This window comes from Notolepis coatsorum, assembly GCF_963971535.1.
Source record: "Notolepis coatsorum genome assembly, chromosome: 3".
Lineage (NCBI taxonomy): Eukaryota > Metazoa > Chordata > Actinopteri > Aulopiformes > Paralepididae > Notolepis > Notolepis coatsorum.
Window position 1 is genome coordinate 202466501 of NC_140167.1, and position 13425 is coordinate 202479925.

The 13425-nt window shown below is 47.4% G+C and overlaps 1 protein-coding gene across 1 annotated transcript in view; it reads right to left on the minus strand.

Moving 5' to 3' along the window:
* Nucleotides 1–1498: 1498 nt before the first annotated feature.
* LOC311224540 (uncharacterized protein) overlaps nucleotides 1499–13425 on the minus strand; it is a 29030-nt gene continuing 17103 nt past the window's right edge. Inside the window, exons 9-11 of the mRNA XM_084309572.1 lie at nucleotides 11714–11772; nucleotides 6276–6466; nucleotides 1499–2025 (exon numbers count right to left, since the gene is read on the minus strand). Of these exons, the coding sequence (XP_084165698.1) occupies nucleotides 1729–2025; nucleotides 6276–6466; nucleotides 11714–11772 (547 nt within the window). The 3' untranslated portion in view covers nucleotides 1499–1728. The remainder of the gene's footprint in view (nucleotides 2026–6275; nucleotides 6467–11713; nucleotides 11773–13425) is intronic.

The following is a 13425-nucleotide window of genomic DNA, read 5'->3' on the forward strand; positions in this document are numbered from 1 at the left end:
TCCTGCTCAGACTCAGATAGTGTAGTGGTTCAGACCCCTCCTCTCCTCTCCTGCTCAGATAGTGTAGTGGTTCAGACCCCTCCTCTCCTCTCCTGCTCAGATAGTGTAGTGGTTCAGACCCCTCCTCTCCTCTCCTCTCAGATAGTGTAGTGGTTCAGACCCCTCCTCTCCTCTCAGACTCAGATAGTGTAGTGGTTCAGACCCCTCCTCTGTCTCCTCTCAGATAGTGTAGTGGTTCAGACCCCTCCTCTGTCTCCTCTCAGATAGTGTAGTGGTTCAGACCCCTCCTCTGTCTCCTCTCAGATAGTGTAGTGGTTCAGACCCCTCCTCTCCTCTCAGACTCAGATAGTGTAGTGGTTCAGACCCCTCCTCTCCTCTCCTCTCAGATAGTGTAGTGGTTCAGACCCCTCCTCTCCTCTCAGACTCAGATAGTGTAGTGGTTCAGACCCCTCCTCTCCTCTCCTCTCAGATAGTGTAGTGGTTCAGACCCCTCCTCTCCTCTCAGACTCAGATAGTGTAGTGGTTCAGACCCCTCCTCTCCTCTCAGACTCAGATAGTGTAGTGGTTCAGACCCCTCCTCTCCTCTCAGACTCAGATAGTGTAGTGGTTCAGACCCCTCCTCTTCTCTCCTGCTCAGATAGTGTAGTGGTTCAGACCCCTCCTCTCCTGCTCAGATAGTGTAGTGGTTCAGACCCCTCCTCTGTCTCCTGCTCAGATAGTGTAGTGGTTCAGACCCCTCCTCTCAGACTCAGATAGTGTAGTGGTTCAGACCCCTCCTCTGTCTCCTGCTCAGATAGTGTAGTGGTTCAGACCCCTCCTCTGTCTCCTGCTCAGATAGTGTAGTGGTTCAGACCCCTCCTCTCCTCTCCTGCTCAGATAGTGTAGTGGTTCAGACCCCTCCTCTGTCTCCTGCTCAGATAGTGTAGTGGTTCAGACCCCTCCCCTGTCTCCTGCTCAGATAGTGTAGTGGTTCAGACCCCTCCTATGTACCCTTGTTGGCCTAGAATCAAATCATGCCAGTCTTGCTCAAGATAAATTACCAAGGGGAGTGGATTATCATCTCTTTATTTACCAATCAATTTGTGCGTGCATGGTAAATGAGGCATAATATGTCAGTGGTTTATTTCAACTGTGGTCATTGTGTGTGTGTGTGTGTGTGTGTGTGTGTGTGTGTGTGTGTGTGTGTGTGTGTGTGTGTGTGTGTGTGTGTGTGTGTGTGTGTGTGTGTGTGTGTGTGTGTGTGTGTGTGTGTGTGTGTGTGTGTGTGAGATTGAACGTGGAAGTAATTTAACACAGGCTACATAATGTTTATTTCATTGATTGTGGCTAAATAGATGGCTTCTTTCAGTTCATACCTGTAAATTGTAAGGTAGTTAACCCATATAGAAGTTTAGGTGACTATCTGAGCCCAGGATTCAGCCATGAAGTGAGAATAGCATAACATATCAACCAATGAGCATAATAAGAATAATTACATTATAGATAACATTGTCCAATAAACATAGCAAGAAAATATTTTAATAAACAGAAATCCTTGATTGGCAGACACAATGTCACTGGGCCAAGTCTGCCAGCAATCACACACTCCCAAATACATTCACCCCAGGCACAGGAAGAGAGTACACAAGTCACTTGTAACTAAAATGGCTTCGGATATACTCCCAGTATAAATCAAAATAGAGATAATTGTTTAAGGTAAAGGAATACACAACTTATTTCCTCTCTCTTTCAGATGTAAAACCTGAGATGGTTTCCACTGCCTACCCGCCCCCCTCCCTCACTGAACCTATGTGAGAGCCCCAACATCAGCCAACCACCTTGTTGGCACAAATAAAAGACATATATGGGCACATATAATATGTATAATATGATTAGCATAACTGTTTTAAATACAAAGAAACACCCACATTTCCATGTACACTGGCAGCAGAACTTCACTTCCACATGGTGTCTCCTGGTGATGATGTCAGTGATGTTGTCAATGCTGGTGATTTCATTCCTGAAGTGAAGGCTATCGTCATCCTCCTGCAATGAAAGAAGTTAATCACGTAAGCAGTGCTTATGGTGACACTGCTGCTGAACAGAGCAACGCTAATCGTAGCTGCCATGTTGTCCCAGGCCCTGGGGCCAGCAGGTTCTTCTAATGGCCCATAGACTTTAGATTTGAGGTGATATGGGGGGCCCAATTTAACCAATTGAATACATCTCAGGCATAGGCATTATCGCAGGCAGCCCTGACTACGTTGAAACCACAAAGACCTATCTGAACGCTATGATCCTACCAGGTACCACCCCCCTGCTGAATTAATTTGTGCAGTCTCGCTCTCAGTCACTGAGCAGAGCCTCTATGTCCACCTCTAGGGGTGACTGCAGTGTTCCAAGACAAGGCTCCGCTTTTTCTCAAACTTTCTTTTCATATAAAGCCATCAAAGAACAGGCTGCTCCCAGACTAAAAAAACCCATCACTTTCATTGTTTTTCTTGTGAGTTCAAAAACAGTATTCTGGGTGTAACGGAGTTGATTGTGATTCCACTTGCCAAGGTAACTAATAACCAATAGAATAGTGTTTACTTTGTTCTAAGGATTCTCATTGGCTGGTCGGCGTTTCCTTGTGAGCTACTACACCAGTGTTTACGTAAGAGTGGTATCATTACAAGAGGAATACTGGATGTTATTATAATCATTACACAATAATTATCCAATCCACGTTTGTCTATTATCCAGAATAAATCACCAAAGACCGAGAAGCAAGTGTCTGTCGTTAATAAAAAAATAATAATGTAAAAGCACAACACAAATAAAAGTTGGTTAGAATGGTGCCGTGATCGTGCTTCTGGAATCGTCATTGAGTGAGGGATTCGCCCCATTCCAGAAGTTTATTGCACATTCACCACAAGGTGACAATATTGGTTAATTTATCAGATTGAAAACAAGTTTGTGTTTTCTCTCTTGCAGCTGGGTCAGCACTAGCACATTACCGCACATACGGGGGGGGGGGAGATGATGATTTAGAGTCCATTTATAAGAGTGTGTGCGAAGAAATGAGGACGGAGACTGAAGTTGTAATGCAGAACACACAGAAGCTTTCCCCTTACGACGATCTGTTTCATGCAGAAACTTGTTGGCGGCAAAGTTGAGGTGAGGGCTATGGGTGGATGGCTTGTTTGTTGAGTTAGAAGATTTTGCCATGACTATTACAGGAAGGAGTGTTAAAAATTCTGTGCATATGGGAACGAAAATAGAACACTTTCTATGCATTATTGATAAATGAGGGCCCAGGACATTTATAACAAGCGTTGCAGGGCCAAGGCTAAGAGAATAACAAAAGACTCTAGTCACCCAAACAACTGCCTCATTGAACTGCTGCGGTCAGGCAAGCGCTACCGGAGTCTCATGGCAAGTACAGAGAGACTCAGAAGGAGCTTCTATCTCCAGGCCGCGTCTATGCCAAATACAACGCCGTTTGGTTTCCGGGTTCCTCTGATTGCCCACTAAGCCCACGTGACCGCGCGCTAGCATGCCCCCCTTATCGCCCACTCTCTCGCTGTGAAGCGGAAGAGCCAGCGGGGGCGAGGCGGTGGTTTCTCCCCGGCTCCGTGCGTCGCTGACTCGGTCCAGCTCCAGCAGCAGCGGCCGTCTTCTCTCCGAGGCGGCTCGTTCTTATTAATCCCCCATTGTTCAGGTCGACATGGTCGCACAAACACCCGTTGGAGGAGTAGTGGGGGAGAAATGAATGAATGAATGAAAACTTTATTTAACAGATTGCAGACCAGAGAAAGACGTTTGTCTTGTTTACATCAGGGTCCCCCATTTTCAATTCATATCGACATTTATGACACACACAACATACATGACATTAACATGTCTGACGAGCACAGAGTTGCCAGTCGATAATTCTTGCTATTTAAAAATATTCCTCTCCTTCTCCCCCACTACTCCTCCAACGGGTGTTTGTGCGACCATGTCGACCTGAACAATGGGGGATTAATAAGAACGAGCCGCCTCGGAAGAAGACGGCCGCTGCTGCTGGAGCTGGACCGAGTCAGCGGCGCACGGAGCCGGGGAGAAACCACCGCCTCGCCCCCGCTGGCTCTTCCGCTTCACAGCGCAAGAGTGGGCGATAAGGGGGGCGTGCTAGCGCGTGGTCACGTGGGCTTAGTGGCCAATCAGAGGAACCCGGAAACCGAACAGCGTTGTATTTGGCATAGACGCCTCCAGGCCATCAGGATGCTCAATGACTCTATGTAACAACCCATCATCTACACTCATTGCGCACACATCCACATGCACGTGCACACTCACTTTTAAACAAACACTTATTACCTTATTAACACTCACTTTAGACACTTTTATTTTTACACAATCTATTTATTAGATTAAATTAATTCATACCTCATTTGCATTTGCACCTTACCTTAAAGTTCTGTACCTCACTGTCTGCATTTGTACCTCACTGTTTACACATTTTTACTCACTGTACCTAGATTGTAATTAGGCTGTACTTTAGATTGTATATTGTATTGTATATTGTATATTCCTCTTTTACTTACTTTTTTACTTACTTTTTTTTACTTACTTGTTTTACTGTATGAAGCACACTCTCAGGGGCTCATACAGAACCAAGCATTTCACCGTTAAGTACATGTATTTTATTGTGACAACTAATAAACAAACTTGAAACTTGAACTTGATACAGTATACACTTTGACTGCTGTTTTGATAGGGTTAGGGTCTTTACTCTTGGCTACATTTGAAAGAAAAACGCTACATTAAATAATACAGACTGTATTAATCTATTTATGACGTGAAATAAATCTCATGCTCAAGGGGTTAAACATCGACGACTATGTGAACTATGATAAGTATGTCCAGCTCTTGTGGAAGGATCTGGAGGAAACTATATAATAAAGCACAAGTCACTGTGGTCAAGCAGTTGAGGAGGCATGCTGACATCTGTTGAAGTTGGTGACTGGGTGTTGTTGCCCAACAAGGGAGAGCGTGGTAAACAATCCTTCTGAACGGTGGGAGAACATCATCTACCGTGTTGTTGGGATGAATGCTGACAGCCACACTTTCAGGATTCAGCATTCAGCACCTTTCTTATGTAATGAGTTCTTAAATTTTGCCTATTATGTAGGGTGCTTCTATTGTTTCCTGTAATACATTAGATATTATAATATTGTGCTTTTTATTGTAAGGTGGAAGGGAGGAGTGGAGGGTGGGGGGATGGGCTTTTTATGACTGTATTCTTGTTTTTTGTATTCTTTGTACTCTTACTGTATATCACTGTTTTGTACTGTATGTGTTTTTTGTGTGTATGTGTTAATTCAGGGATGTCCGATATTATCGGCCTACCGATATTGGCATACAAATGTGATATCGGAAAATATCGGTATCGGTTTTCAAATTGTTTTATTTATTATTATTATTATTATTATTATTATTATTATAATTTTTTACATTTATTTAACCTTTATTTACCCAGGCAAGCAAGTAAGAACAAAATATTATTTTATTTATTGTCAAAGTATGCATAATGTTGTGTTAATTACACAACAAGAGATATGTAAGGGATAATGTATAGCTACGAGGTCATTGTCGCAAAATAATTGACCGACACAGAGTTTAAAATACCGAGGCGCCTCGCCGAGGTGTTTTAAACGTCAGTGAAGGTCAATTATTTTGCGACAATGACCGAGTATAGGCTATACATTATCCCGCTTATTACATGGCTAACTTACAATATACCTAATTTTTTACACCATCGACAAGACGAGATCAAATGCAGACGCAGTTCTGTTCTGTCGCTCCCGCTGTCATTGCCGGCAGCTTTGCACTGATGTCAGTGGGCTTGATTGGTCCAGCTGCGCACAGCGGTCATTATTGCTCGGCAGAGGTCCGTTATCGAGTAATAACGGACCTCTGACGAGCGCTATTGACCAATCACAATCAAGCATTTCGGCGAATGTTAAAACGCCATGTAATAAGTAATGTTAATTACCTGAAATTATCCCGTTTTTTGGGGGGGGGGAAACCCTGCATATATCGGTATCGGTTGATATCGGTTGATATCGGTATCGGAAATTAAGATTTGGACAATATCGGTATATCGGTATCGGTAAAAAAGCCAATATCGAGTATCCCTTAATGGTCTAGGACTATATATGCACACTGTACATGCACACTGTCCTTTTCATAAACCAAATAAACTAAACTAAACTAAGGAACGCTTGTAAATCATGAAACAAGAAGCCTAATAGAAAGAGTGACAGTACCTCGATCTGAGTGCCACAAGCATTGAGGGGGAAGACAGCGATGATATGAGTGCTGTTGGAGTGGGTCTGGAGGCTGCAGACTGTGTTGCTGGGGTCACTGAGACGCAGGTGATCTTCATCAAGTCCTCGGAATGACACTTTGGTCACCTCTACTGTCATGGTGTTCTCCTTGCAAATCACATGTGCTTCAACTGGAATAACAAATATCACATTGTGGCATCTATTCCAAATTGTGATCCTTTTTATTTTTATAAACTGTCTAAGCTACAATATGGAATTCACCATTCTTTGCTCATCACAACTTCATTCACAGGGATGTTTCTTTTTCAATTAATAATGTAAACAACCATATTACAGCCTCAAAAGCCTTGTAAAACTCATGTTTTGCTGTCACGTGCAGCCCAGGCTATAGAGACTGTTATATACTCGTACTGGCATCGCGTCCCGCTCTTAAGCCATACCGAGATATACCTCATCTCATGTACCTAGTGTACTCCATCAATGAATAAAAACCAATACACCCAGCACGTGCCAGGCCCCGCCCTACTGACGTACTATATAGTACTAGGCGTGGTCACCACTCACTCCTCCTCTATTTTCGTTTCCATCATAGCGGATGCGTGCACCCTATGCAACTAGTTGATATAAAAAGTTTAGAGAAATTAGGTTGAGTGCTTACCAAAGATTTGCCTACCCCTGAAATCTTCGCGGCATGTTCTGGCGGCGCTCGTATGGGTTCTGCGACTCTGCAGCGGGATGCATTTCGATGCATCTCAGCGTCGAGTTCTGTAGTCTCCTTGTCTTGTTGACAGCAGACAGAGGGACAGCGTGTGAGGTGTAGCTATCGAGCTACCTCGCACAAGGTAGGACTTGCGCCACTAGGCATTATCGCTGGTGTTAGTAAATGCTGCTTGTTGTGAGTTGTATATCTGCGCCAGGGGCAGGATGTTTGGGTAAACGTCCCTCTGAGGTGGACGTTTCCCAGGCTGTCCTGGAGCGCGCTGCTAATACTAAATGCTATAAATGCTGGGTCACTGTTCTACTGTTCCCCGCTGTGGGATGTCACTAGGCATGACAATGCTGGCGTTTGTGATGTGCTCGAGTTGTCCCGAGAGACAACCGAGTTGTGTATTGGCGCAAGCGGCGGGATATCTGGGTAAACGTTGTTGTTTTCCCCGTTATCCTGGAGCGTGCGGCTAACGCTATGCTATATTGGGATACTGTTTCTGTTCTGTCTCCCTGCTACGGGAATGTCTGTCGATACTACAGTCTTCCCTCCTCTCAACCATTCATGCTGACGGTCAATCGGTGTCTACTGGGGGAGTATTGCGGGGGGGGCTTTGTTTACCTTTCATGGGTAAATGGGCTGAGGTCTAGGGCTGGTGTGCTGTTGTGAATATTATGAATGAATGCGGGACTGGTTCTCTCTGGTCCGCATCCCCTTAACGTTGTGTGCATGGGCTTGCCCATTCTACAGTATATTCGTGGTGTTAGTTCATTTATTCATTAACCCCTTCATGGTGCACACCACAGTGGAGGTTGCTGGTTGCAACCACCACTGGTGCTCCGTGTTAGCATCAGTCCTTTGCTTTTGACATGTTGAAACAGTGCCCCGCCCGGCCGACGCCATGAGGTGGGTCGGCCCGGCGAGTGGCTGGTGGGCTGCTAAAGCCTGTACCGCCACGGTATGGAATTGGCAGCGATTAGTAACTGTGTTCGAATTGCTGTTTTTTCTATCAAGAAATGGTGGCGGGGCCTTGAGGGCCAGCCGACGTCGACACATCGCGCGAGGTTGTTGACGTTATTAGCTTTGACCTAGCCGCAAGCTATAACCGCTCAGGGCTCCCCTCTCCGCAGAGGATCTTGGTCTTCCGCTGGAGCGCGGGCGGTATTTGTCCTAGGCCCCACACCGCCTCACACCGCGCAGCCAGAAGAAGAGAGAGCACGGCCTCGTCAGCGGCGATGACGAGGCCCTCGACAGGCGGCCATGTTTTCCCCCGCCAGAGGTATCCTGGGCGTTGAATCGACAGGTGTCCACAAGGCCGACAGCCTTGGCGGCCGAGGGATCGGCCATGTTGGATGAGCTCGGCTTAGAATATACAAGCCGTCGCCGTCCTGCCGCGAGCAGCCCGCTCTCCGATCACTCCCTCCCCCAACACCAGCGGAAAAGGGGCTCTGATTGTTTCCTTTGGCTGCGGGCCGCGTGCCTTCGTTGAAGCGCGTGCGGCCCCACTTTTCGCTTCTCATGGGGACAGGGGCTGACACCCAGTTGATGGCTGAGCCTGGGTCTGTCCGTGAGAATGTTGTGCTGTCAAGCGGCTCCCACACCATAAGCTGTGTTTGGTTGAGCCTGGTGTTACGTCTGTCAACTATAAGTGTTGTCAGCAGGGGGACTCGAAACCTTTTTGAGGCACACAGTGCGGGCTTCCCCGACCTCGCCTTCGCCAAGCCAGGTATCATGTTGGTGCCTCCCACTCCTGAAAGATTGGCAGTGGTCTCGCAGGCGCGCGTGATTTGGGTGGTAGTATATCACTGCAGGGCTACGGTGTGTACTGGTTCTCCTCCATAGACCTGTACGATGCGTATTCGCATCCCGGATCTTCCGTCCTTACCTACGCTTCCTTTGCAGGGTTAGCGTATGAGTACCAGAGGCTGCCGTTCGGCTTTTCTCTGGCTCCCTGCATCTTCACCAAGTGCGTGGAGGCCGCACTGGGGCCTCTGCGTCGTCAGGGGTTACGAAGTGTATTCTGCCCTGACAACATTCTGGTCCTTGGCGGTCAAGGTGGATCGTCAGGTCTCGTACCAGGCAGGTTCCTACCAGCCTGGGGTTTGCTGTAGACTGGAAGTGGAGTACTCCTCTTCCCAGTCCACGGGTGGAGTGCTATGGGCATCCCTCTCAGAGCGTGTTGTCGACACGCTCGGGAGGTTCCGCCCTAGGACGGTTACGGCGCTGTCCGTGATACGCCTGCTCGGTATGATGGCATCTGCTCATTCCGTGGTCCCTCTTGGCCTCCTCTTCACCCCAGGAGGGGGTTACGGAGGTGGGTTTTCCAGTATGGAAATAGACCCGGTGAGAGGCAAGTGGAAGCGGTTAAGGTTCCCGTGTCAGTACTGGGGGACCTCGCCCCTGGGGAGGGCCTGGGCAGTAGGCTGTCACACGTCACGTTTTTCACCTACGCCTCCCTCGCTGGAGACGCGTCGGGCCAACGCAGTAGGGGGCAGCTGGCAAGCCATGCTGCCTGGTCTGCGCTACGTTCAATGTGTTGGTATTGAAAGCGTTCCTTCTGGTCCTCAAACGGTGTTGATCAGGACAGACAATACGACGTCAGTGTCGTATATCGACAGACAGGGAGGAGTACGCTCCCCCCATCTGCACCGGGCGGCGGGCGGCTGGCTATGGGCGTTCTCCATCTGCGCGGCCTGAGGGCTCTCCACATCCCCGGCAGGGTGAATGTGGGTACAGGTGTGATGTCGCGGGGCGGTCCTCACCCTGACGGGTGGGGATTACGTCCGGACATAGTCAGGCAGGTCTGGGACCGATGCCGTGCCGCCTGGGATTCTTTCCCCCATACATCTGTTAGGTCAGTTGTTGGGGCGGGTACGTTGAGGAGCGCAGGTCCTTGATCCTGATTGCGCCGGACCGGGGCGCAGCTGTGTGGTTCCCGGTCCTGATCCAGCTCTTGGTATCCCGTCATGGCCTGTTCCTTGGTCATCGCGGGCCCTCTCTCAAGCGCACGGGTCTCTGTGTTAGTTCCCTGTGCTGGGCCAGCTGCTGGTGGGTTGGCTGGTGAGAGGGTGAGTCTGGAGAGGATGGATCCTTCTGTGGTTGGTACCATCCGGAACGCGCATGCTCCCTCCACTATCGCGGGTTACGCGGGTAGGTGGCGTATTTTCCAAGAGTGGTGTAAGGCCACCCTCTTGTGAAGCGTTTCCTGCTTGGCGCTCGACGCCTTAAGCCGGTGAAACGCTCTTTGGCTCCGAGCTGGGATCTTCAATTGGTCCTCGGTCGGTTGTCCTTGGCCCCGTTTGAGCCTCTTGAGCAAGCGCTGTTGGAACGGCTGTCGTTCAAGACTGCGTTCTTGCTGGCCATCACCTCCGCTAAACGCGTGGGTGTGCTTTGTGCTCTCTCGGTACGGCCAGAGTGCCTGTCTTTTCGTTCCGATAGCGGTGCCACTCTGCGGCCTAATCCAGCCTTCGTGCCTAAAAATATCCGGAGTGCTTTCCGCTCCAGGGATATTATGGTTCAGGCGTTTCATCCGCCTCCTCACGCTAGTGAGTTGGAGGCGGGCCTTCACCTGTCATGTCCGGTCCGGGCTTTGGGGGTTTACCTCAGCCGTACTCAGGGCCTCAGGGCTACCGATCAGCTCTTGTCTGTTACGGTGGCTCTCGTGCTGGTAAGGCACTGTCGAAACAGCGCCTGTCCCATTGGTTGTGCGAGGGCATTGCCCTTTGCTACACGTTGGCCGGGCTGGCTCCCCCTGGGGGCGTCAGGGTGCACTCCACTCGTGGGGTGGCGGCCTCTGCCGCTCTCCGGGGTGGGGCCTCGGTGGAGGACATCTGTGCTGCGGCTTCATGGTCCTCACCGGGTCCCTTCGTAAGGTTTTACCTCATGGACATGACCGGGGGTTCTGTCTCCCAGGCGGTTCTGAGGTCTGTGGCCTCTCCTGCTTCCCGTCCTTTGGTGGGGTAGCAGGCGTGTGTGGGTGTGGGCCACAATGTGTTAGGTCACACGTGGTTCCGCCTGTGCTGTGCGTTCAAGAGGTTCTAGTTCCCTCTTGTTCGCACTCGGGTGGAGTTGACTGCCGTCCCCTCTTCATTAGGAAGAGTGGGGTGACGGGACTCCCCCCCCCCCCCCTGATGTGGGCTTACGGGTCCTCAGGGGGTGCATTTGTCGGGCCCCCTCTACCCCATATCTCAGTATGGCTTAAGAGCGGGACGCGATGCCAGTACGAGTATATAACGACAGGTTATGTATATAACCTAGTTATATGAGTACTGGCTAAGCGTCCCGCTCTTAGCGTGCCCTGAGTTCCCGTTTGAGGAATCTTTTCTTTGGAAACGATTTTCCGAGGAAGAGTGAGTGGTGACCACGCCTAGTACTATATAGTATGTCAGTAGGGCGGGGCCTGGCAGGTGCTGGGTGTATTGGTTTTTATTCGTTGATGGAGTACACTAGGTACATGAGATGAGGTATATCTCGGTATGGCTTAAGAGCGGGACGCTTAGCTAGTACTCATATAACTAGGTTATATACATAACCTGTCGTTAGCATTAGTGAATCAGGAAGAGGTTGAATGGGATTTTGCCATCAACTTCCACTTCTCTTGTGATTAGGACCCAAAACCATTGGCTATCTAGAACTTACACACTCATTTAATGCTTTAGGATGCAATGATAATTTTTTACACAACTTGCCAGATCTAAACAATATCACTTACTGTTTTTCCGCCCAACCTCAACCAAAACACATCTCATCTCGGACTGATAGATGTCAGACCTGAAAAAAATATACAAATATCACTACACATCAGACTCAACCACACACACAATTGTGTGGAATGGGCTCATTATTTAGTGGTTGAGTACTCCACACAGTCCTCATCATGTAGTGGTTGAGTCCACAAGGTTCTCATTGCTGGACTGTGTGAAATGAGGACCACGTAGATAAGTTCATAAATTAGTTAATCAACTTACTTTAACCCCTTAAGCCCGACGGAATTAATATCTTGTCATAAATAGATCAATACAGTCCTGGGTCAGTCCGGGGTCTGATAAATAGATCAATACAGTTTTCAAATGTAGCCAAGAGTAAAGACCCTAACCCTATCAAAGATTTATATTTTCAGCACTACGTTTGTTTACCAATGTATTTAAGTGTTATTAGCGAAATATGAGTTTATAAATATCTCTGTGCATCCCGGCGGATATCGGATGAATTAGACGCAAGGAAATAATGCGTCATGAAACCGCTGTAGTCCTAAGAGAGAGGAGACCCGGGGAGCTCCAGTAGCTCACCGCGTATCTCGGCGCCATTTCGGCGTCGGGGACAACCGTGCGCGTCACGGATCTGGGGTACACAAGTGCGACTCCCGGACTCGCCGTATTTTCTCAGAGTGTCTTCCCCTGATCTATATCCCATTCAACCTGTTTCTGTCGGTCATGCTTGACCAGAAAAAGCGATAAACGCTAAAAAATGAAGTTTAAAAAAAAAAAGAGAGAGGAGACCCAGGGCTTTCGATGGACATCGACATTTCACAAAACTACAATACCCAGCTCACACCAGGCTCTGTCAAAGCTGTTGAAAATATTATTTGCGAAAAACTCTTACGTTATTTCCGTGATTATATCTCAAGAGTCAAATAAACCTGAACGTTATTGCCATAAAATACAACATAGTTTGTTTCTTTACCTTTCTTTGAACGTCTCGAAAAAAATGGCAAAATTCTGTACTGTATGTACAAAACCCCCTGTAAATCATCTGCCCTTTATTAATTTGCTTTGCTTGATTTTTTTTACCCATTGTCTCTACCTTTACCATCCCCCCTTGTCTACCCCCTCCTTCCCCTTCCTAGCTCACTTTAACATCCGGTCACCCATCCTCTCTCCTTCACCCTTAAATAAATCTGTGTTAACTAAGTCTATATTTGACTGAGTACATTCTTAGCTCCGGTTAAATTCTTCCACAGTCTTAAGATGTGGTCAAGGTTTATTGTACTTTCTGTTTTTCTGTAAAAATTTACTGAATTGATTTTGACTAAATTCACAACTTCAACTCTTATCTATTGATTCATATATTAATACTTTTTATATAAATAAAATGTCTTTTAGTCATTTTTTTTTTTTCTTTTTTTTTTACATTTGTTGTCCTCTGCTATTACAAACACTGGGTGGACATTCCCAGGAAAATCATCTGGCACACAGGAAGGGATACGTTTTATGTCACGTTTTACCATGAATCGATTATCACCAGTGTTGTGCAAGTTACTGAAAAATAGTAGTTACCATTAATAGTTACTTAATTTCAAAAGTAACTCAGTTACTTCACTGATTACTTACACCAAAAAGTAATGTGTTAGTGTGAAAAGTAACTTTTTAGTTACTTAAAAAACTAAAACAACATTATTTCAATCGCTTGAATGTGGTCAATCTC